At 35.6% G+C, this 26,776-nt stretch overlaps 2 protein-coding genes across 3 annotated transcripts; both read right to left on the bottom strand.

Annotated features, from left to right (window-relative positions):
- Positions 1–2,381: 2,381 nt before the first annotated feature.
- On the bottom strand, positions 2,382–3,470 carry LOC148697429 (expansin-A4-like). Of its 2 annotated transcripts, XM_088692463.1 has the most exons (3): positions 3,393–3,470; positions 2,950–3,347; positions 2,382–2,734 (listed from the first exon to the last, which is right to left on the bottom strand). In XM_088692463.1, exons 1-3 carry the CDS (start codon positions 3,468–3,470, stop codon positions 2,425–2,427), a joined length of 786 nt encoding a protein of 261 aa, XP_088548589.1. In that variant the 3' UTR covers positions 2,382–2,424. The 2 variants fall into 2 exon arrangements, with proteins under 2 accessions (XP_088548589.1, XP_088548588.1); XM_088692462.1 differs by having other exon boundaries at positions 2,950–3,470.
- Positions 3,471–10,531: 7,061 nt separating this feature from the next.
- NODGS (nodulin/glutamine synthase-like protein) lies at positions 10,532–19,219 on the bottom strand. The gene is made up of 18 exons (XM_088692461.1): positions 18,936–19,219; positions 18,509–18,760; positions 18,184–18,250; positions 17,967–18,083; positions 17,785–17,890; positions 17,244–17,400; positions 17,055–17,150; positions 16,578–16,626; positions 15,737–16,008; positions 14,809–14,981; positions 14,551–14,671; positions 14,182–14,234; positions 13,961–14,090; positions 12,099–12,244; positions 11,723–11,911; positions 11,159–11,391; positions 10,925–11,067; positions 10,532–10,815 (listed from the first exon to the last, which is right to left on the bottom strand). Exons 1-18 carry the CDS (start codon positions 19,095–19,097, stop codon positions 10,753–10,755), a joined length of 2,529 nt encoding a protein of 842 aa, XP_088548587.1. The 5' UTR covers positions 19,098–19,219; the 3' UTR covers positions 10,532–10,752.
- Between the last annotated feature and the right edge of the window lie 7,557 nt (positions 19,220–26,776).

Raw genomic sequence — 26,776 nt, 5'->3', positions numbered from 1 at the left:
TGATGAATGGGAAAGCTGGAATTTCAAAGGGGGAGCCATGGCATGGACTAGTGTTTGAATGTGTAAAGTGTGTGTGAATGCATGTGAAGATGCTAATAAATAATGCATGTAGGGTTAGGAAATAAAATCATAACTTAAAGGGGAATGATTAAAGGGTGTTGAAAGGTTTGAAATGCATGTGTAATGGCTGAAATTGTTGAGTAATGCACGGCTTTGTTGTTGGTTCTTTGGTGATGAATGCAATGATGAAATGGATGGGAGTGCATGTGGATTAGGTGGTGTAATGATGAAATGGGAAGTGGAAGAATGTGGTTGGAAATGGCTAAGGGGATGCACGGCTAGGAAGAAGAATGAATGATGTGCATGTGTGTGAATGCATGTGGATTAGGTGGAAAGAGGTGGGTGTGCATGTGAGTTGAAATGCATATGTTTAAATGGTTGAAATGTGTAGATGATTATGAGTATGATAAGTGATAAGTGAATGATATGTTAAGTGATAAATGAATGATATGTGGTGAGTGATAAGTGAATGGAAGTGATAAGTGATAAGTGAATGGAAGTGATAAGTGAATGGTTTGATAAGTGATAAGTGAGTGGAAGTGATAAGTGATTGATATGATAAGTGAATGCTTTAAGTGTTTAAAATAGGGAACAAAGCCCTTCCTTGCATGGCAAGGAAGGGAGACACAAGGAAACACACGACAATGTCCTAAGGTTGCAAGGAATGTTGTTTTTGTGTTCTAAAATGCGTAGGAGTCTTCAATGATGCTTAAACATGAGGTCTTTTAGGATTTAACTTTCCTACTTCAAGTCTTTAATTTCGTCCATCCTCTTGGCTCCAAGCATATGATATCCATTCCAATCTCTAATTTGCTCCAAAAGGCTCCAAAAGGCATCCTTTTACATACCTTGCCCTTAGAACCTGAAAACACACAAAAGAAGCATAAAGGACTAAAATAACTAGAGAAACATAACGTAAATGCACGAGAACAAGCCATTTAAGTCGCATGAATATGCTCCTATCACACACCAGAAAGAGCAAGCCCAACAACATGCCAAGTGCCATTCATCCCCTAGGACCTATGCGAAGGGACAATTCCATCTTTGCCTCAAACAGTTTGGCTAAGTGTTTGAATGAATTTGATTGAATGAACTGTGGGTTTGAATTTTGATTATGTGTTTACGGTTACATCTAGATTGTCAACCGACATAGTTCCAAGTTTTGGATAATTTGGAACGAAATGAAGCACATTCTGTTTATGTGTACTTAAGAATGAAATTGTATTTGGTTGAATTTGGTTGACAAACCGGGGATTCAAATTTGAATTATGTGTTTGCGGTTGCACCTAGATTGAGTTTTAGATCTCCTATATACTTTTTGAGGAATCAAACACGACGTAGTTTCAACGTTTAAGAAATTAAGCGGTGACTGAGGGTTTAGTGCCCTTGTAATGATTTCGGAAATATTTGATGGTTTGATGAAATGAGAATTTTAGTATTTTGAGATTGAAAGGGTAGGTGACCCGTTGGAATGGTTTTGCTGGATGTTGTTGTCAATAAAAATCAATCAGCATTCTTTATCGTTTCAATGAGCATTCTTTATCAATCCCCTAATTAATTTGGTTATTGACACTTGCATTTGGGACCTTATTAAGATTATTGGGTTTTTTTTTTTTTTTTTTTTTTTGTATGAGAATCCATTAAATCTTGAGGGTTTATGGTGGTGATTAAATATAGGATGATGATTTTCACACACTTCATTTTACTTCACTCACACACATGCATCTTGAAGTCCTAACTGCTTCATAAGCAATGACGAAAGTACAATCAGACTACAGTGGGCTACAAACTTGGGGAAAAGTTTACAAAAGTAAGAAGTTAATACTATTTGTAGACCTCCTAAACCATTTTGCATAAATTAGCCCCGCCTACTAAGAAGAAATTAAGCAACCTTTAAAAATATTCCAAGTTCTGCTCTTGACCATAAGTACAATTGTGAGGAATCGGGATGGATTGGTATAGTTCCTCTATTCTTAGGACATCAAAAAAGCATATTGAGAAATAATCGCCTTCAATTGATTTAATAGCAACATGTCCGATCAGAAAAATAAAAGAGTGATACAATTCCAACGACTTGTCTTATTTAACTACTAAATATTTACGAAATGTTCATGACAAATGAATATAAGGTGGTGAAGAAATATGAGAGGACTGTAGCACCACTCAAAGAAAAATATTGAAGAAGGAAAATTTACGAAAACGTGATATGGTCTATATGAGTGCCTTGCTTTTATTATTACATGGTCAGGCATGAATTCCATGGTCAGTATATATACTTTTGCAATGACAAGCCAAACTAGTTCAAATAATATGTGGAGGAGTTCAACATGCACCAAGCATTGAAGCTTATGATGTGCTTTTGATCTATCGGAAGTTCTTGCCTTCAAAAGTCTGGCCAAACTGCCAAGTCTTGGGGGCAACATGCCATGAAGTTGAGTGTCTTCTATCACTTGCTTCAACTCGGAAGGTCAGCGACTCACCGACCATCTTGGCACCAGTAACCCACCGCTGACCCCACATCTGACTCATTGTGGTCCATTTGAGCTTGTCGGAGCCCTTCACCTGCAAGCTGATGATGTCCCCAGCTCCTCCCACGTTCCATACCAAAACTTCATTGAAATAAGGGTTCCCGGTTATTGTGAATCGAATGCCTCCTTTCTTCTGGCATGGAACCCTACAAAACGATTTCTAGAAATCAATAAAATCTTTCTTACAAAGCAAAATGTTCTCTTGACATGAAATTAATATATTATGTTGTGATACTTTTCAATGTGGACCATTGAAATCCTTATGCTAGTCATGTGTGGTTCAGAGTCTCACAACGTTGGTACTCATGATAAAACCATTTATATGTATTAATCTATTCAATGCATGCATGCATTTAATCACCTACGGTACGTGACTGGAATAATGCCCGCCTTGTACTCGGCAATGTTGAGGAACACAGGCTTGGCTATATCGAAATGCTCGCGTGGCGGATTGCACCATCCTCCATTATCACTAGGCTGATTCCAATTTGGTGGGCAATTGTTGGTTGCAGTAACAGCGAGAACAGGGCTCCCTGGCTTGCACCATTGAGGCTCATCCACACACTTGATTTCATAGCATGCACCACATGACAACCCATTGTTGAACAAAGCATTGCTCAGTGCCACTGTCTCGAGGCCATAGCCTTCTTGAACCACGTCATGGTAACCACAAGCTCCGCCAAATGTTCCCGCGCCACCTTCGTAGAATGTGGCATGAGCTTGCTTCCAAGGACCAGCTGTGAACCTTGGCTTATGGTGCTTTATGGGGTAGTGAACTACAAACTGGCCGCGGTTAGCAGCAACCACATGAACATGGTCAGCTAGTACAAAAAGAAAGACCACCAGGGAACCCAAAAGAGCTCGCAAATTAGGCGATGGCATGGTGATTAATCTTTTTGGTTTTTATTTTGGGGATTCTTGTGCGGCTAAGGTATTGTTATATAGTACAAGCTTGTTGTTATGTTTTTAGTTGCGATTGTTTCTAGTTTCCTCTCTGCCTCTCATTTAAATTCCATTGCCAGCAATACACAACCTATATATTGTATATTGTTGCTTGAAGATGCCCTCATAACTGATAGCGTGTCAAAGGCTGGGCATCCAGCCGCTTCGTCCCTCTCCATCCGACGTCGCCCCTTCGAAGTTCTCTCACCATCCGACGTAGCTGGTGTTGGACTCAATTTTCTTTTGCTACTGCCGATCTTCATGTAAAGCTTAAATTTCGGTTTAAAGTTTTCACTTTTCTTGATTGGAATTTGGGCTTTTTTTTTCTTTATCAATTCTATCACATAAAGAAGTATAAAAGTTCTACTATCTAGTTTTCAGAATTATCCCTATTCTGATTTCTAATTTTGGTTCACAAATAATATATGTACTTAATATTTTTGTTTAGTTATATATTATTCAAATATTGTTATAGTTTTTGGTAGAATATTTTACTATCTGAGAAAAGTAAGAAATGTGATTTCACTCCCAATATCCCAATGCATTGATATTTTTTTCGGTTAGTTGATGAATTTCTTACACAATTGTAAAGAGAATGAAACTGATTTTAGCTCTAAATCTCTTTTTTTCCATTCCACAATGTATATTAAGGAATTGCTGATCTTGTTGATGGATTCTGTGAGACTACCATATGATGAAAGCTTGATTCTTGGTAAAGCTGCGAGAACTTCTGATAGGACCATATTTATGCTACTTAGTTATGTTGTTTCCTTGCATTTAGTTACTTAATTACTATCTATTTTAGTCTTTTAAGCTATTTTCGTATGTTTTTAGGTCCTAATGGCAAAAGGAGCAAGAAAGTGCATTTTGAGGCTATTTGGAGCAGTTTTGGGCATGGATTGGACAGCTTAACTATGGAGCAATGTGGATGGACGAAATTGAAGTCAAGAGATGCTAGGAAAGGCTAAAAATCTGGAGAAAGAAGTCCAAATGCAAAGAAGATAACGAAAGAGCAAGAAATAAGGAACCTTATCCAAATTTCCTTATCTTATCCAAACCTTATCCAACCTTATCTTATCTTATCCTATCCTAATCTTTTCCTACCTTAATTCCAACTTCAAAGAGAACTCCTTTTCACATTAAATCACCTAAATATCAAGTTCTAGAAGCCCTATTTTCGTGCATTAAGTTTATGCAACATGTAACCCTTCTAGAAGTTCTAGAATCTGCCACAAGGACCATTCCTTGTCCTCCTTGGAATCTAATTGAAAGTATCATTGTTCTTTGGTGATTTGGAGTCCTAATTCCTCTCCTTTTCAGCCCAAATTCGTGCCTCCCCTTCACCCTATAAATACTTGATGCCACAACACTCAAAAACCACCACCCTCTACCACAAATTCACATCACACCATCCACCACACCTCAAGAACCTAAATTCACACAAATCCCCATTGTTGGCAGCAAGGAAGGAAGGAGGAGCCACCTGGAGTGTTTCTAGGTGTATTCTATCTTTGTTTTTAATGTTTAAGTTTAATTATCTTTGTTTTGCGAACATGTGGAACTAACTTCTTTTTAGTTAGAGGTGAATTCGAAGCCATGATTATATGGTTTATATGAATTGATTACGTCCAGTTATTGTTTCTTAAGGCATGAATGTGATTTGCTTATCTAAGTTATTAAAACTTGTTTATGTATGTGGGTTGGGGATCGACACTTAATTTGCATGCATGAATTTGATGCTAGAGTATAAGGGGGTTTCACGTAAGAGTTATTCACTTATATTCACAAGTAGTGGAGGTTGCTAGTCACAATCGTGTTAAGTAAATCCTTGGTATGAGTCTCATGCGTTTCATAGTGATGAATGCCTTGTCAATGCTTATGATTTTCATAGAACTTAATGACTTTTGACATGTATCTCTATCATGCGTTTCATATATGGAACTTGAGAAAGATAATTTGGTTTAGATGCGTATTCCATCTAATTCGATGAAATAAGGAAAATCTGATGGTTAGTTGTGCGATGCAACTAACTTGGGGCGTTGTCATTCATAGTCTAAAGGAGTAATAACTGGACATTTGTTCGTATGCATATATCATGTGTGGAGAAGGACCCTCTAGCCTTCCACCCATTTATTTTACTTAAATTCGTTTTTCCAAAGTATTTTCTCCAAAGTTTTTGTTTTAAGTTTTAAATTCGTCAAAAACAATCCCCCTTTCATTTAGTCTTGTTATTTGAGTCAAAATCTGTTTTCTTTGAGTCTTTTGAGTCAAGTTAAGGTTTATTTTCGTCCAAAATACTTGTTAGGTCTAAAATTGAGTCTTTTTAAGTGTTTGTTGCTGTTTTGAGTGTTTTAAGTTAGTTTAGAGTCTATAGAGTCTATTTTAGTGTTTTTTTGAGTCTTAATTGTGTTGATTAGCATCCCTTCTAATCCCCGGCCTAAAACGATCCATACTTTCATATACTACAATCATAGGGTTTTAATTTGAATGTTAAAATATTTCACATCAACTTCTGCTTCTTTAGGCACATCCGTTGGTTTTGAAATATTCTTTGGAAACCTGAAAACAAAAGGGCAGATTAGATCTAATTAATTTCATAAAAATATTATTTTTACTATTTATTTGTATCATTTTTCTGATAAAGATGAGACACTCATGTATTAGTGGGCCCTTTTTTTTAATTTCATTTCAATTTTCGTTTCTTTGACCCAAGAAATGAATTGGAAAAAAGTGAAATTTAAAAATTCACCTGGCATGATTTTCCGTGTTGGTTTTCTGGGATTCCAAAAAGTTAAGGCGATGTGTATTGATATATCAGTAATAATCCACTTATAAGATTCCATTATAAGAAATTATAATATTATAATGTTGAATTGAGTAGTTCTTATTTCAGTTAAAGATTTTTGTGCATGTTTTGCATTTGTATTTGTGGCATTTGATGTTTGCAGCAATGTCTTTGTAGTTTAACCCCAAAATGTGTTTTTTTGAGAACCAGAAAAAGAATATAATGTGTAAGTATGCTTGGATATTGAAATGAAGTGTTTTGCTTGATTATCTTCTCTAAATCCTGTTGTTTTGATTTGTTTATTTTGTTCTCTATGTTATATAATTTGGGAACAATGCTTGGCTACTAAAAAATAAGTAAGAATTCTTACTCAAAACTTTTCGTTTTCGAATCAAAGAGCTTTGTGCTTATGATCATAACCGTTTATACTATAAATCACATAGTAAAGATCATATCTATAAAAATGAATTAAAACTAAGATCGTTTAGTTAATCTATTCTAGCAAATACATAGACGGTTCGCAATACTTTTACCAATTTCCTTTATTTGTTTTTATACAGTTCGATGACTAAACGACCTTAGTTTTAGTTAATTTTTTACAGAGGGGCTCTTTATAGAGTAATTTATAATATGAACGATTCTGATTATAAAAACAGAGTTCTATAAATCGCCAACAAATAATTTTGAGCAGGAACTCCTACTCTTTTTTTTAGTAGGCAAAATATTGTTCATAATCTGGAGGGCGTAATTTTTTTTCACTACCATCCAAAGGTTGGAAAAAGCAAAGCCAATAATCCAAATTATCATCAAACAAAGAAACACAGTGCAAAATCCAAAATTATTCAAGGGCACAAAATAGAAGAAAACCAATTGAGATTCAAGTGTTCAGAGTCCAAATTGGAAACAAAAATATGCTAATAAACAATATTATCTTCCTAAATGGTTTGAAAACCCCCAGCAAAGTGTGGGCATTTTTGCTCGTTATTTTTTAGTTATCATACTTTATACACCAGTTTATGTATGACTTGAATGGGTTTTTTGGCCCGTTATCCTTTAGTTATCATACTTTATACACCAGTTTATGTATGACTTGAATGGGTTTTTTGGCCCGTTATCCGAAACGAGATCCTCTCTTTATCTTGACGTTCGGAACCAGTGGACATAGAGATTCAGGCCATTTAAGGAAGAAAGAGATCTGGACCCAATTTGTATGAGGTCGGCCAGTGAAATGGACAAATAGGAGTTCTAGGATTTAAATTTAGTAATCCGGATCTCTGAGTCTGCCAACTCCAAACACTGAGATTTGGAGATAGATCTCAATTCCCCGTTTACCTTCATTGTTTGTTACACTTTGTCGATTCCATTAGTTTTTTGTTTAAGATAAAAAAAACTAATAGAATTTCGTGTCCTAAGCATTGGTAGCATTACCACCTCATTTGAGATCCAGAATTTCGTGTCCTAAGCATATACCACCTCATTTGAGATCCAGAATTCCGTCCCCACTATTGTTGGGCACTCCATTCATGAAAGGTCTTTTACCCACTATTGCTAGAAATGTTTTTCTCTTCAATTGGATTGAAAATGGTTATACTCGAAGTTTTTTTCTTTGAATGAATTTATTCTTCCATAAAAAACAAAAAAATAGAAGAAATATTGATGACCTAAAAATTCAATTTAAGAAAAACACTTAATTCAACAAAAATTTTAAGTAAAACACTTATAAGGTTGTTATATGTTATTTGTTATTTGTTCACCATTCTAAATAAAATTGTTTGAATCATTATGGTTATTGTTAAAATAGGTGATGCGAATATTAAGCTTAGAGACGTCCAAAAATAATATTTTTACTTTAAAAGTCTAGAATTATTACAAAACGAGAAAGATCTCATTTCAGAAATTAAAAGAAAAAAAAATTACATTTACAAGGAGAAACATATTTGGCTCAAAGGGCAAGGATTCATTGGTTACAATTAGGTGTTCACAGTAACAAATATTTTCATGCTTCGGCAACTCTTCGTAGACAAAAGAATTATTTTACGCGGACCAACCTTGTGTTCTCTACTTATTTTGTTAACCTTGTTAGCCATTTCTGACTTTCCTTTTGTACTTTGGCTTTTGCCTAGTTGGGGAATGCATTTCGAGTTTCTCCAAAAAAAAAATAAAAAAATAAAAAATAAAAAAATAAAAAAAAACTGCAATTTGGATCACGGTACAAAAGGATATTGCACAATTGTTTGTTTATGACTTTTCAAATTAGTTTTTATAAGAATAATGTTAGGTAAACTATGTCTACGTTTTTAAATTACATTGGTGTATTATTTTATGTGTTAAGTAAGTTATATATACAATCAGGGATAGACCCATTAGGGGCTAAGGAGGGTCAGCTAACCTTGCGGTAAATATTTATGGAGGACTTGGGTATTGCCCTTTTGAAGGTTGGAGTTGCCCTTTTGAAGGTTGGAGTTGCCCTTCATACATGCCCTCCAACTACTTGATAAAATACCTCAAAGATGAATTTATTCTTTTAAAATTTACTTGGTCAAAATTTTGAGTCCGAATGCTTCATTCTTAGGTTTTGATGAACAAAAACTAATTCGTTTTGTTCAATTTATCCAAATGAATTTTCTACCTATCAACCCTTGGCATTTTAAGATCAACTTGGGCATTATATTCTTAGTATGCGTTCGAGTAGTGAAATTTTTTTCAATTGAAAGGAATTGGTAGTGGATGAGTTAACAGGACATATCCAAGATGATATTCCTGATGTATGCTATTTGCAGACAATATAGTGCTGATAGATGAAACTCAAGGAGTAAATGCGAAGCTTAACCTTTGGCGGGAAGTATTGGAATCTAAAGGTCTTAACCTAAGTAAGTCAAAGACATAGTCTATGGAGTGCAAGTTCAATGGAAACGGTGGTTCAAATGAGTTAGGGGTGAGGATTGGAGATCAAGAAGTATCAAAGAGTGAACGCTTTCACTATCTTGGATCTATCTTGCAAAACGAAGAATTGGATGGAGACCTCAATCATAAAATACAAGCCGGATGGATGAAGTGGAAGAGTGCACCGGGTGTGTTGTGTAACAGGCGTATGCCACTAAAGCTTAAGGGAAAATTTCATAACACGATAATAAGGCCATCAATGCTTTATGGTACGGAATGTTGGGCAATGAAGTATCAACACGTACACAAAATGAGTGTAGCGGAGATGATAATGCTTAATTAGATGTGTGGACACATGAGAAAGGACAATATTAGGAATGAGGTGAATTAGGTGTAGCCAAAATTGAAGGTAAGATAAGAGAAAATCGGTTAAGGTGGTTTGGACATGTGAAGCAAAGACTTATAGACGCTCCGGTTAGAAGATGCAATTACAAGACAGAGGTTCAAGGCTAAAGGGGTAAATGAAGACCTAAGAAGACTTGGACAAAGACTCTAAGAAAAGACTTAGATTACTTGGATCTAACGGAAAACATAACACAAAAGCCAGTGTAATAGTGTTCTAGGATTCATATAGCCAATCCCATTAATGGGATAAGGTTTTGTTGTTGTTGTTGTTATTGAAAGGAATTGGTAGTCTTGTATAAAAATGGTGGAGGCAGGGAAGAATAGAGTATGTAGTCATGTGTATTTTTTATTACATTGGCTTTGGTTTTGTTAGTTACTATTGCTTCTGTGGCAATAGCCTTTTCCACTATTTATTTTGAAAAGTACATCACGTAACCAAATAAGAGATCAATGATTGAGTGAAACATGGTTGTTTAAATTAAGAACAATGTTTTTTCTTCTATTGATAACGAAGCTATAATGCAGCATTTTCAAGTGTCGTGGACAATTGTAACTTGTATTGTTATCATTCTATACATTATAAATGATGGAATTAGGGTTTAATTTTTAAGGTTAATATATGTCTAAGATATGTTTGTGAATTTTTATATATGACCTCCTAAATAATTTTTTCCTAGATCCATCACTGCATACAACCAATATTCAATTAGATAAATTTATTCATTGACGTGGCATGTACACGTCATTTTCCAAGTTAGATAGTACACCAATGTAATCTCTCAAACATTACAAAAATGTGATATCCTAAAATCAATCAACCACCAGTGGTCTAGAAAATATAGTTAAGTTTTTATAGCATCACTATGAAAACCTCACTATGGAAGGGATTTTCAACCACGAGAGCACAAATTTCCCCAGCGTTGACAAGTTTGTTTGACAAGTTTGTCGTTGACCATATAAAATATTATACATTAATCCATACATGTTTACGTTCGGTAGAAAATATAGTTTTAAGTTTTTATAGCATCAATTATGCTTAGTGCTTACATTATTTCCAAACTTGTTTACGTTCGGTAGAGGAGCTTAAGAAAGTACAGGATCAGAGCTTGACTAAACCAGGAATAGTCACAAGACAATAAGCTAATTAACTCAATAGCGGTATATAAGTTGCTTGTATGCATCTTTGTTCTTCGAGTAGTAGTCAATCTCTGCCTGCAAACGGAAAATCGCGATAGTTAATCGTTCTAAATTTTCAGTAATGTTTTGCAATGGTCGAAATAATTTACTAGAACACCATTGCAAAATCATATTCAAAACGTACCTTGCGGACCCCTTTTATCGCAACCAATAGGTTTTCCCCAAGTAAATCTGCGAACAAATTGTCTTCCTTGAGAGCTTCTAAAGATTCAGAAAGTGATTTCGGCAACCTTTCTACTTCTGCACCAAGGCCAGAAGGATTTGTATCTGTTCAACGAATTGAGGATATATTATTAATATGTCAGGAATAGAAGGTCAACTCAATACACATTTTATCAAGAATAATATGTTATCTTACCAACAGGTTCAGGGAGATGAAGATGATTCCTAAGACCATCAATACCAGCAGCAAGTATTGCAGCCAAGCCTAAGTGTGGATTTGCACATCCATCAAATGATTTAACCTCAAAGTTGCTCACCAAACCAGCTTGTATTCCAGGTGGGCATGCAGTTCTTAACGGAGCTTCTCTGTTTTCTTTTCCCCAACACTTGTATGCTCCACTCCATGTATTAGGTTGAATTCGGTCATAACTACACCAAATAATGGTTGAAAATAAGAGTGGATATTTCGATCAAAGCAATTTTAAGGTAGAATAAAAAGGTATGAAAATGCATTCTAAGCTATGATATCGTATCTCCTACAAAATTGTACATCTAATACAAATTTAGCTCATAAGCTTTACATATATGTTACTCAAAAGCTCAAAATTGAAAGCATCAAACTTTAGATGCTTCAAAACATTGTGAAAGGCACCCATGAGATATTATTTTGATACCAAACATGGAACCATAGACTCATAAATTACTAGACACAAAAAACAACAAATAATGCAATAATTCAATTGGGGGAGTTTGGTGTCACCTATTTGGAATCGGTGCTATAAATGCCAAAATTGCAGGAAGATGGTGTAAAACCCCTGCCATGAATTCTTCCCCAATCTTTGACATTCCATGCCGAGAGGAACCACCAGATGCCGTAAACACATTTGTGCCATTCTGCCACAAACTAAGATGTACATGCGCGCCAGAGCCAATGTCATCAAGAGCATACCTGCCCAAGAGACCCCAAAGTTACGCAGAGTACATTTAGTTAGGGACATCAAAGAAGAAAAATAATGAGAAACAGCCAAGCCCAGTTGAACATTAAGTCCCCAAATTAAACTAATCGACATTCTTGCTTTTTTTCACTGAAATAGGTATGTCACATCTACATCTGTAGGGAAAATTCAAGAACCTACTTAGGCATGAAAGTTGCCAACAATCCACGTTTCCTTGCGATGGCTCTAATAACTTCACGAGTATAAATCAGGTTGTCAGCAGCATGCATACAAGCTGTGTGCCCAAGTACCATCTCAAATTGACCTTTCCCAGCTTCTGCATGTAACTACAGTTTGTACAACGACAAAAGTTAATAAAAGCTGGTCACACTTGAATTGCATTTGCAGCAAGCTATTGGGTGAGGTAGATAAAGAAAGAGAGAGAGAGAGAGAGAGAGAGAGAGCCCTTAATAAAGGTCTACCAGAAAAATCTTAAGAATGGGGAGTGAAAGACAGAGAAGTTGCCTGTATTTAATATTAAAACATAAATTAAATAGCTACAAATGGAAGATACTAGAGTGCTCTATTGTATGTAAACTACACCCGTTAAACTCTACTACGCTGACAATAAAAGAAAATTATCATATCATATCGTAGTAATACCATGTTAAGATTAAACTAACTTATTCAATTGTGGTCACTCACCCTTATTTCTCTTGAAGTTCTCTATAATTGCTTACAATAAAATAAATAATTATAACATTTTAAGACTTTTTGACATACTTATTCATCCTGAAGTACCTTATATATATAAGGTAGTTTCATTATTTCTCTTGAAGTACCTTATAAGTTAAGATTAAATTATAAATGTGGTCACTCACCCTTATTTCTCTTGAAGTTCTGTATAATTACTTACAGTAAAATAAATAATTATAACATTTTAAGACTTTATGACATAGTTCCTAAGTACAACTAGACTTCATAATGAAGAAGATGAAATTATCTTTGATTTAGTTATAATTATATTTATTTTACAAAGTATTATATTCTATATATGTAATTATATATAATATATAAATCAAAATTTTAGGTACTGTGAGGCTTCGCCTCACATCTAGGCAGGGCTATCCATGGGAAGCCTTGCATATGCCTTCGCCTTTTAATACATTGATATATATACATATATATATACACACACACATATATATATATACATATATACACACACATATATATATACACATATATACACATATATAGACACATATATATACACACATATAGACACATATATATACACACATATATATACACATATATATATATACATATATATACATATATATAGATATATATATATATACATATAGTATTATATTCTATATATGTAATTATATATAATATATATATCAAAATTTTAGGTACTGTGAGGCTTCGCCTCACATCTAGGCAGGGCTATCCATGGGAAGCCTTGCATATGCCTTCGCCTTTTAATACATTGATATATATACATATATATATATACACACACATATATATATACACATATATACACATATATATACACATATATACACATATATAGACACATATATATACACACATATAGACACATATATATACACACATATATATACACATATATATATACATATATATACATATATACAGATATATATATATACATATATATATGTATATATATATATCTGTATATATGTATATATATGTATATAGACACACACACACATATATATAGAGGAGGCCTTTAAGGGAAGAGATCCCCATTTTTTTTTAAATGGAGATTAGTTGTGGGGCCCACACCACATCGAACTTCAACAAGCAAGATCAGTTTATCAAAAAGTCAAGACAAAATAAATGAACCCTTATTCTTAGATATAACTTAATCATGTGAAATGGTGGATCCTTACCTCCAAATGACATAAACAAAAGAATGGATGGATAAAAAGACCTATAAATTACACAGCATGGTATTTTGATGGAAAAGTTCGTCCTACAAAACTATAAAAACAATAAGCAACAAAATCATGAGTTTTCTTCACCTGCTCCACGGTAATATTCAATGAATGAAGAGCAGGAACAATTTCGTGAAATAAATAGGAAGCAGAATCATATGCTGATGCAGAGCAGTAGGGTGTTGAGTCAAATGGGATCAATTCCTCCCTCCCATCCCTGCACAGTTTTAGATTTTGTATACAAAATTGTCACAATGTATGTAAAATGTTCAATTAGAAACTGACTTAGAGTCAGAAGTATCCATTACCTTAGTATACCTTTCAAGAGAAAAAACTCATTCTCAAATCCTGCATTCATATCCTGGACAAATGACATTGAAGATTTATTGCTCCTTTTTAGTGATATAAAGCATATATAACTTGTCGATGAATTGGACATTAGTGCAATAAAGTGAACAAGCAGTCCACCAACAATACGAACATAAGCTTAACTGATTACATTGCAATACAGATGAAAAACAAACTTCCTGAGTCCTGAGTAATAGCAGCCTATCAATTAGAGGGGAAAAAACATAGCATCTTCCACAAAGAGCATCAAGTATAATCACCAAATTCATCTATACGTAAACTATTTTTTGAGAAGAAAATATAAGTAAACTATTAATAATTCAACCTACCAAGTTAAAATCATCTTTCAAAATTTTTGAAACCCTACGTAAGGCTTCTCTTGGGCAGTATTCCCATGCTTCACCCGGTTTTAGATGCATATCGGCCAAAACCATCTCCTCTTGTTCTACCCTGTTGAGGAAAATATTGGTATTAAATAAAATAACACATTACTAAAAATGAAACATTTTAGATGCTGTTGCTAAAATGAACATATTGTTACTCAGATAGAAAGATATACTTGGAAACCTCATGGAGTTTAAAAGTACCATGGAATTTTCCGTTTAGTCGATAAATCAGGCATGAGTCTGATCTCACCCACTCCAGTCAAATTAGTCTCATCAGCCGGACCATCAACAAATGAAGTCATTCCCATAGAAGCGAAAGTCAAACCAATACCATTTTTTATAACAACATCATTGAATCGCTTTTTGGGAACAACCTGAAACGGTGATGGACAATGAATGCAGCAAATGAAATCAAAATCTATGCAATTTCAAGTCACCTATTAAAATTAGAAACAGTTTAGGATGATAATTTCCCCATAGGAATCTATGATCTTGATTATAAGAGAACATAAGTTACGAAAAAGTAACAGCAACTGGTTTCTTACTATCATTTACTCAACAGATTGTTACTAGTTTCACCATGGGTAAAGCATAAAAAGGCATTGTTGTATGTCTGGTATGATAATGTGCTATGCAACAGTTCTCTTCAAAATGCACATCATGAGATGAGTGAACCATAACTACCAAGAAGTTTCACAAAGTGGTATTCCCACTATATCTAAAATGAGCAACTTCTCTTTCATTTTTCTCATAAATGAAACTGTGAATCTTGTTTTTTGATTAGGAAAGCAATTTGTTGAGAGAATCTGGGACAATTTCTGTTTGACCGATGGTCACCTCAGGCCCACATGTAGCTTCTGACCTGTATCCTTTTCACAACTGTCACTTTCTTGCAACTGGAACAATGCACCCACCACACGCACGTGCGCACACAGACACACACACACACACACCCACACACACCAACACAGACAGACAGACACACACACCCACACCCACACCCACACCCACACACAGAGACACAGATACAGAGACACACACACACATACACACATGGTCACTCTCTCTAATGAGAATATACGTATGTAAGTACTATTGTATATTTCAACCAAAAGAAAATAGAACTTACACGGCATCTCTGTTGTCCTGAAGTATCACCCCAGATAACACGAACAAGTGAGACATCATTTTCTGAGTCATTACTGTTCACCTTCACGAAGTCCGGTGATACATAATTATTTGAACCAGAAGATTTTACAGTATAATTAATCTTGTAAAACTGAATCGCATTTTGTGAAAATATGTCTTTAGCAGCCTCAACAGCTTCAGGGACTGAGAGATCGCCGTCAGCACAAGCATCCCGTAGGACAGAGAAAACAACTTCACGTGCTTTTTTTGCACCTATCAAACATATAGATAAAATAGTAAAAACTCAAAGTGACCTCTAACTCAAATATATAGATAAAATAAAAATAACTGAAGTCAATTTGGATTCTATATCTTATTGTAAGTGCGTAAAATAGTTATTAATAAGGAGTCGGAGGTACTTTCACCAACATATACATGTTGAGTTTGATAAAATATACCTACTTTAACTTCTTGTATCATTCTAGTCATGTTTTAATAACACATATTTTAATTTGACAGGGCATTTCCTTTGCAAAACCTAGTGCTAATCCAACATACTTATACAAACAGATTGAGACAACTAGTGGTCCTCGGCCACAGAAGAAAAAAAGACATCTATTCTTCAGACAACAAGGTCTATTTTCATCATTGTGGTTGTGGATAACTAACAGACATGCATTATTGTATACAAAACTTAATTCACTTCATAATTTAGCAGACGTCAAACATATGTTTAAAAATTCTAGTACCATGTGCTAACGCAATAAAACATCTATTGCATAAACAAATTTTCAACACTATAAAAAAGACAAATACAATATTAAGTAGATATAGTAACAAACCTAAGTAGAAAGTTTCAGGAAATGCGTAGCCGTCAGTGCTAAACATCACCTGCAAATCGATTCATGCTCAACAGTCAGATGTATTACTAATTCAGATTTAGTAGGGGAAAGAACAAACATGGGCATGCATGCACACAAAAGGAAACATCTCTCCATTTTTTACACAGTGCGCAGACCATTATGGAGACATCTTTAATTATTCTACAACTCTACCTACTATCCGTCTGCAGAATTTACATATAGCTAAGAGGGATGAATCAAACATGACATCAGATAGCTTCATGGCCAGGTCTTGGAAGAATAATAGAACACCCTGATCACTAAACTGCTTCGAGCAGATAGTTCAGTAGAATACTCTGGACTGCCTAAATCATGCTTAATTTTCTATACAGAGGAAAAATCTCTCTGTAGGTGCTCCTAGAACTTAGAATGCATAGTTTCTTCATTTGTTATCAGCTTATATTTCACATGCCGTACCTTCTTAATTGGAGCTAGCTCTAAAAGTTCCTTGACTGAAGATATCATCCCATGGACACTGAGCTTAGGGACAGCCAACCCAAAGTCAAGGTACACCTGTAAGGGAAAGTGTTTATCAACCGTAAGAACTTGCAAGGGTATTTCCAATGTGCAAAATAATGTAATTCACAGAGAATTAGAAAACCTTACCTGGGGATAAATGGAGGCTAGGTATGATGCTTCTTTTGAAAATGGGTAGGATGCATGTAAAAGAACCATACGGCATTTAGAAAATCTCTTGTCCTCAAGAACATCCCGAAGATGAAGAGGATTGGATAGCCGCATATCCAAATCTTTATCACCAAAACTAGTTACATGTGGTTAATTATTAGTACACGGACATCATAATTTAAAAAAAAAAACAAACATATTACCATACAGATTGAAGCACTTTCCTACTGGAATTAATAGTAGGCCGGGAATAATAACTTAAAATCTAAAAATCTGTTTGGTGCTTCCTAGAAATGGATCAACCTCCTGGACATTACATTAGTTCTACAGAAATCAACATTACCGGGCTTCCATGATGGATTTAATCTCCTGAAATGCAAGGATTAGTCAGCTAATCTTCAGATATATTTCTTCAACTAGTGACAGAGAATTTATTAGTTATCATTTCCTTTTGATAAGTCTCAGAAATCAAACAAAGCAGAATGTAAAAACATTTTAATAATCTCAAAATTACAATTACCCCGTATGTATCTGCATGGGCAAGTCAAAAAGCAGAGCAACCTCCAAACTACGAGTGAAGATGAAGTCGATAAAACTTTTATTTGATATGCGAACAGGCTGTACAGCTGGAAACATAGATTAATCTAATCAGAATACATAGGTGTAAACATAGCAAAAAACCCATCAAAATGCAGTACGCACCACGTAACACATCAGCAAGACCTTCCTCAGCATCTTCCCTAGTAACATTTGTATTAATTTCCAGGCCACTGCGATATGCAGCTATACTTTTCAAGCCAAAAATCTTATTGCCAACTGTAGCACAGTCGATAAGGAATTCAACTAAATCAGGAAGTTACAGTTTTACACCAATAGATGACAAAGTAACGCAAACACCATAGCTATTGAAAAGGATATGATTTCAATTTTCCAACAAACTTTTCGGTGAACAAATCCAGTGTCCAAGACGATCCACTGGGCAATTCCTAAAACAAACATAAAGTGACAAGAAAATTAATGATATGTGTTTGTTGCTCAGTAACTCAAACAGATCGATGAGAAACTGAAAACATAGATAAATTCGAAAAATTTCATTAGATCTTTGCCAATGTTAATGTCCAAATATAATTCCAGCAACTGAATTTTCGAGTAAGCGATTCGAATCACATACAGGACATAATATAACAAAACAAAACATAAAATTCAAAAAATTTTACAAACAATGCAAATGTTGTCCCACTCACTTCATTGAGAATTTCCTCAGCCAAATACTCAATTCTCAAAATCTGGCCAACAACCGGCGTGAAATTTTTATGCCAGTCTATGTCGAGCTTCTTGTCAAACCTCAACCCATCATCAATGAGAATGACAGAGATTCTTGCAGCTTTGAAGCACGCCAAGCTAATTGCCTGCAATCCGGCCAGTCTCCGGTATTCTTCTACTCCATGCAAGGTTTTTTCCGATCCGTAGAGCTCGGCGACATCCTTCAAATTCCTCTGCAACTCGTCGATACCAAAACATCACAAAAAACACAGCGTTTTGGCAACACAGAAACATCAGTCAGATAGATTACAGTTACAATCGACAGCGATAACCTGTTGACTTGAGATTGAATGCTAAAGGCGTAAGATAGCAGCGGAGTTGAGAGTTGAGGGCGTCGTTAATACACACCTTGAAGGAGAGGGAATGGGGTGCGTAGGATAAGGCGTCGCCGGTGGCTTCGGAGAAGCAGCTGATGAAGGGGATGGTGGAGTCGGCGGCGACGATGTTGTGGGCGTGGGCGTCGACGAGCTCCGCTTCCTCCACCGCCGTTTTCAGCTCCGTCAAATCCATGAGGCTAGTCGTTGGTCAAATCAAATGAAAATTTGTGAGAGCGTTGAACCGGGAAAAACGTGGCGTCGTCATCCTCTTATATAATGATACGATAGGGAAGACCTTTACCAGAAATGACATACAACAACGGATTCTGTTTTTTGTCTCCATTCAATGTTCCTCGGGATATGTGTATTTGAACCGTCCAAAACGGTCATTTCCTTTTTTACTCATTTGTAGAGTGCTGCAATACTTGTCCGCCACATTCTGTTTTTGTCCCGATTCATTGTTTCTGAATATTTAAGAGCAAGCCCAGCGTGGGCATTTGCTCGGGGGACGGGAGACAGAACAGGGGCCCGAGGCCCTGTGGACCGGCTCCAGCGTGGACAAGCCCGAGTGAAAGTGGAGCTCTGAGCTCCGGGCCCATGGAGAATTGCCAGCCCGAGTGCTTGAGGCCATGTGACGTCAGGCATTATTTAATTTTTTTTTTGTGTCAGGCGCGTGCACCCCACTCGCTCGTGGGGGCACGTCGCCGACACAAAATCAGAAGAAAAAAAAATTAACTTTTTTCAGTTACCGTTGGGAAGCCACGTGACTTCCCACGGTCCGTTCGATCTCAATGGATATTTAATTTGGACCGTTCGATCTCAATGGTCAAAAAAAATAAAAAAAAGTCTTATTTAATATCCACCGTTCGATCTGAGATCAACGGTGGATATTAATATGCTTTATAAATAAATAAATAAAAGAAAAAATGGTTTTAAAATTAAGAAAAGTTACCGTTGTGACACGTGGCACAATCTGGAGTGTTGGAATTCAAATTTTTTTATATCCAACGGCAGAGATTAATTAATTGAATAAAAATTTAAAAAAAATTGTAAAAAATTCAAAAAAAAATCTAATTTTTTTTAGAAAAAATTGTTTTTACTTTTCTATAAATACCTTCTCATTATCATCTACCTTACACAACAATTTCATATTTTCTCAACTACTTTCAATCACATTCCTTTCTTTGTCTCAAAGTTTGAATCCATTTTTTTTCAACAAAATGATCACTGGTGCAGGTACGAATTGGTCGCTTATTGAAGATGTTGCGTTGTGTACTAGCTGGGTTGAAGTTACTCATAGTTCTCTTACGGGTAATGAGATGCAGTTGCGAGAAATGTAGAGTCTTATTCATACCAATTATCTTGAGAAAATTGGTGGGAAAAGAACCAAAGAATCGATGTCCAGTCGTTGGAAATTACTTAGCCAATCGTTTAGTACGTGGAGAGATGCCTTGGCACAAGCTAGTAATATTCGAAGTGGGGAAAATTACTCGGATTAGGTAACAATATATTATTTATTTGATACCCAAATTTACATTATAATTATTTGTTTGTATTATTTATTTGTTACCTACATAATTTATTATTTATTGTTTGTATTGTTTATTTGTTACCTACTTACATTATAATTATGTTGTTTGTATTATTTATTTGTTACTTATTTTCATTATAATTATTTCTTCTCCCGCATTGTGTAGGAACTTCAAGCACAAGCTTGGTACGCTGCCAAAACCAAAAGCAAAAATAAATCATTCAACCGGTGGGAATGTTGGAATATTGTCAAAGATTGTCCTAAATTTAGAGTTGTGCCAGTTGGTCCAGAAGTGCACATGAACAGCACCCCTCTACACTCTACACCTGATCATGTCTCGCATGTTAATGAAGATGATGCAGAAGAAGTGCCCAAAACGCCCCTCCCTGAACAAGCGTCGGGTTCGACTCGTTATCCAATTAGGCCTCAAGGTAAGAAGGCTTCAAAGAGAAAAGGGAGTGCTTCCAAGAATGATTATGCAAAGTTCATGGAAGAACTTACTCGCCAAGGTGAATTGACTTTGGCGAGGGAACTGGCGAAATATGAGGCTGATAAGGCTAGAGAGGACGCAAAAGCTGCAGCTATTGAGAGAGAATTTCAGGCTAATGAGAGAGAAAGAGAGCTACTTAGGCAAGAAAGGGAACATGTTAGAGAAGAAAGACGGGCTCAACGAGATCGTGAGATTATGAACACGTCTTTAGAAGAGAAGTCTCCAAATTCTAAATTTTTTTGGAAGTCAGAGAAAGCGGACGTGGTGCGAAGGAGGCGTGCAAGAGAAGCGATAGCAAGCCAAGATGGTCCTAGCACCACAAATTGGTTAAGTGATGATGAATAGAGTACTTTTTGTAATTGGAGCCCATAATTTTCCAATCACTTTGGGTTGTAATTTATTATTTATTGTTTGTATTATTTATGTTGTTTCCAATTTATTGAATATTTATTCTCAAAGATTGTGAACAGATTATGACACGTGGTGCGACGTGATTGGTTAATAATCTTATTAGAAATTCATCACCAATAATTGTATTTTCGGATAATAACATGTGACATAACGAGCACGATTAAAAAATTTATCGGAAATTCATCCCCAATAATTGTCCTTTCGGATTTTATGACAAGTGGCGCAACGACTACTATTAAAAAGCTTATCCGAAATTACAAATAAAATTATTTTGTATTATTTAATAATACTTTGGATAATGACACGTGGCGCAACGAGAACGATTAAAAATCTTATCCGACATTACAATTAAAATTATTTTGTATTATTTTATAAATAAATAAAATACTAATATTTTATTGCCTATTGTCAGGGCTATTGAAGTGTAATGGTGGAGATGCAAATGCTATTGCCAGGGCTATTACTGTTCATTAAAGACAGTTACTGTTCATTAAAGGCAGTTACTGTTCATTAGGTGGATTGAATAGTGCATAGCCTAGGGGGAGGGCTCTAACGCTGGAGTTGCTCTAAGGGGATGTACAGGGATTGTTTATAGAGAACTTTAACGAAAAGTTTCGGTTACTGTTTATTTTAACGAAAAATTATATTTTTACACCAAAAAGTCAATCCTGGTACTATTCATTTTACATTTTATTTTGTCCTTATCGTTAACACTCAAAATTTTCAAACCCTTTTCATTAGTTTTCCTTTGTTTTTATATGTGTTTTTTTAATAACTGATAGCGGTCTTACATAAAATGTTTTTAAGTTTGAAAAATACTTGTAATGTTTCCTGTTATGTGCTTCTTGTAAGAAACTTTTAAGCATTTTTCTAGTATTTGCTTCCATTTTTACGAAGAATTAGTCTCAAAATTCTTTTTGTTAAAAGTGTCTTCAGTCATTTTAAAAATACTTTCAAATAAGCCCATAATATATAAAGTTATATGTGTGACTCTCAAATCCAACCCTATTCAATAGAGACTTTCAAAAGGTCAACAAAAGTTACCATATATTGAATAAAATACTTTTTATGACTTTTAAAAAGTTTGTGATAATCTGGTAGTATTCAATTATAATTTTTTGTGAATTTACGAAAATTCAAGTGAATGCAACTATATTGGTTTAGTTGAGGCCCATTGTCACCCAACCATTTCTAGCATCACAATTGGTTACTGGTACGAACTTGATGTTTTGTACTTACATATTTGGATGTGCATTTTATGTGCCAAGTTGCGTTGCCGCAATGTACCAATATGGGTCCTCAAAGAATGATGTGAATCTTTGTTGATTATGATTCTCTTTCAAATTAGTTCTTTCAAGCCCTTGCAAGCAATCTCTTCACCACACATTTGCGGATTGTTACTTCGATGAGACAGTTTTCTCATCGTTAAGGGGAGATAAGAATGACACGAATTAGCATGGACGTTGCCCACTATGTCTTATCCCACAACTATGATAAAAAAAACAAAAAATGTGATGTATTCCTCTAATCTAGATAAAGCGATTAAATCATATACCAATTGCAAACATGCCTGCAAAGATAGACATACTTAACAGACGTCAAGTTAACATCGCCGAATGGTGTGCTGCCCTTGAAGAACAGTTGGCTGCCCCTGTTGGAGGGTCTAGCACCTTGCTGATAGCCAAGCAATCTGTCATTGGCCTAAAGCACAACGAATAACTCGTTTTGCATGATTCACTTCCCTAGAAAAGGAAGAATATGGCACAAAATCAATCTATATTCGATCGTTATCTCATTCATTTTCATCTCATGAGATTAATCCGGATTACTCACAAGACTTAGAGTTCTTAGTCTAGCATACTAGTTTGGGTGAGATATGAAATTAGAATCGATGATTTTTAATTATATGATAGCTACCGACATAAATGAAAAGCGACGATATCGAATTGCGTTGCGTTGATTGATTAGTGACAACATAGAACTAATTGGCCAATTGAAATTACAATTGGGTTGAATTAGATTTCATATCAATGACTGCTTAGACCTATCGTTCCTGCACTGCCCAAGGTAAGGAAGCGTAATGAGATGAATGAAATAGGGTCATGTAATGCACGCATTGTGGCACAAGGTTTCTCTTAAACACTCTATGATTAATTGCAACATAATGAATGTGGTTAGCATTTCTCCATGGAGATATTGATATGGAAATTTATATCTAAGTTCTTAATGAATTACATGGACTGGTTCAAACATTTTTAGACCATTGAACACCATCTCAATTCAAATAAGGCATTCACTTCCAGGATTGAAGCAATTCAGACAGATGTAGTATACTTGTTTAAGTGATTATTTGATCGGTTATGGATATGAATAAACTATGCCCTTGCGTGTTTAACTAAGAAGTATTCTAAATTTCTAAGAATTTGGAAGACCTTCAAAAAATTGCCTTGCAATTGGAGAGGAAATTTGAGAAAGGATCTTCGGAAAAATCGTTTATATCTTGACCTGAAGTTTGAACATTGTTCTGACACATTTTAGTCCGCTGGTTCAATTACACCTAAAGGTGTTACCTTTTGAGTATACTTATGATCATTTATACACTACATGCAAATGAGACCCCTTGAAGAGGTAAGAAATCCAAAGTTCAACATCTAAGTTCAATAATGCCGTATGTATCAACTAAACTAAGAGATGGTACATCAACAATGCCAACACCATGAGTATTGCGGCTTGATGTGAAAATTTTCTTTTCTTGGCAATAAAACATACAATCTTGGATTCTATTACAAAGAAAGCACATCAAGTTTGAAAGGACATACAATCTTGATACATAAGATATAATCTTATCAACAGTCCATCACGTGTGACAAACATATGTTCAACGATTAAATAGGGTTGTAAGTAGATAGGACAAAATTCTTTCCTATTTTGTTCCTTATTGTAAATAGGGTTGGAAGTAAATTCGACATGTATGTAAATAATATTGCCTATCGTATATATTTATAACTTTCTACATATTTTACACAATTCTAAAACACGCAGCATAGCACGGGCACTTATATGCTCAAGTCGTTGGCTCGGAAGAGCTTAAATGTTGGCAAGTAAATGATAATTGCGCTTATATGGCGCGTTGCCTCGAATGTTGGCTATCCAATTACTCCAACAGTTTTTCCTATGTTTGTGAGGAATCCTCTACATGTTTTTTTGGTGCATGAGTTCACAGGGATTTTAATATGAGTCGTTCAAATGCATCCAAGGGCTATTATGATGCCACGTATTAAATGAAATCAATTATATATATATATATATATATATATTTTTTTTTTTTTTTAATCTCCAATCTTCAATTTTAGAGCATCTCAAATGTTTGTTGTCACATCTCGGTCCGAGCCCCCACCACAACCCGGGCTCGACTCCATCGTAGCACGATATTGTCCGCTTTGGGCTCCGACCACGCCCTCATGATTTTGTTTCTAGGAATTCACACAAGAATTTCCCAGTGGGTCACCCATCCTGGGAATGCTTTTGCCCGAACTCGCTTAACTTCGAAGTTCCTACAGAACTTGAAGCCAGTGAGCTCCCAAAAGGCCTCGTGCTAGGTAGAGATGGGAATATACATATAAGGCTTACAGGATCCACTCCCCTAGGCGATGTGGGATGTTACAATCCACCCCCCTTAGGGGCCTGACGTCCTTGTCGGCACACTTCCACCCAGGGATTGGCTCTGATACCAAATTGTCACATCCCAGCCCGAGCCTCCACCACAACCCTGGCTCGACTCCATCGTAGCACGATATTGTCTGTTTTGGGCCCCGACCACACCCTCACGGTTTTGTTTCTGGGAACTCACACGAAAACTTCCTAGTGGGTCATCTATCCTGGGAATGCTCTCGGCCGAACTCGCTTAACTTCAGAGTTCCTACGAAACCCGAAGCCAGTGAGCTCCTAAAAGGCCTCGTGCTAGGTAGAGATGGAAATATACATATAAGGCTTACAAGATCCACTTCCCTGGGCGATGTGGGATGTTACATTTGTCCTCAAATGAGTCCATACCACCATATTACCCTTTAAATGAGGAACAAGAGTCTCTAAGAGTATTTCCACCCCTAAAAAGTCCCTTAGGCAATAGTCAATTCAATCCACCTAAATGAATAGTAACTATCCAAGTGCATCTCCACTCATAAACTGAATTGCTTAGGCAATTCGTATTTAAATATTATTAAATTTTTTTAATAAAATCCTAGAAAATATTTTCAAATTTCGGATAGGATTTTTAACCAATCTTGTCACGCCATGTGTCATTATCCGAAAGTACAATTGTTGTGGATATATTTCCGAAATTACATAAAGTACTAAAAATAAATACAAAATTACATAAAGTATTAAAATAATAAATACAAATTACAACCCAAAGTAAATGGAAAATTATGGGTGCCGATTTAACAACAAATTTCCTAGTAATCACCGTACCAATTTGTGGTGCTAGGATCTGTGTTGCTAGGACTCCCTCCATTTGTTTCCTCGTTTCTTGTGCGCCTCCTTCGCACTACGTCCTTTTTTTCCAATGTCCAAAAATATTAAGAATTCGGAGACATTCCTTCTACAGGTTTGTTTATAGTGTCACTATTTTGTTGAGATATCCTTTCTTCTTTAAGCATCTCCCTTTCTTGGCTAAGTGGTTCCCTTTGTCTTTCATTAGCCGCATCATGTCTCTTAGCAGCCACTAAGATTGCTTGCATATTTGCAGCTTAAGCCTCATCTCTAGCCAGGTTCAACGCCAAATTCAGTTCACTTAGGTGAGCAAGTTCTTCCATATATTATGTATACTTACTTATAGAAGAACTCTTTTTTTTTTCTTTGCAGCCTTTTTACCTTGAGGCCTTAGTGAGTGCAGGTTGGTTTTGGCACTCTTTTAGGGGTCGCTTCTAACACTTCAAATGTGTTGTCTTCATGTTGGTGCGAGTCTACTTCTGGCAAAGGGTATAGGGATGCCATGCATGACAACTTCTGGACCGACTGGCACAATTTTGTACTTGGGACAATCTTTGACAACATGCCAATATTCCCAGCAGTTTAATGATTTTTTTTTTTTTCGCATTGTACCACACTTATGCTTGAAGTTCCAAACAATGGATCTCTTCAGTCCTTAGTTCTAAGCTTCACAAATTTTTCAGGGTTATTGCTAGGCTCTATTGGAAACCTCAAGCATTTGGAGAGAATTGATCTTTTAAATTGCAGTTTCACTAGATCAATTCCAAAATCAATGGAGAACCTAACACAATTCGTTTATTTGGACATGTATTGTAACATGTTTAATGGTCCAATTAGTTCTATGCGGTGGGAAAACCTTATTAATCTAGTAGATCTTCATTTGGCCGACAATCTACTCAAGGGGAGTATTCCGTTATCTCTCTTTTCTCTTCCCTTGTTGGCAAAACTA

This window comes from Pyrus communis, chromosome 4, assembly GCF_041283825.1.
Source record: "Pyrus communis isolate YQ-2024b chromosome 4, ASM4128382v1, whole genome shotgun sequence".
NCBI classification, from domain to species: Eukaryota; Viridiplantae; Streptophyta; class Magnoliopsida; order Rosales; family Rosaceae; genus Pyrus; species Pyrus communis.
Note: the sequence above shows the minus strand (reverse complement) of the source record. Positions and strands in the feature narration are given on the sequence as shown.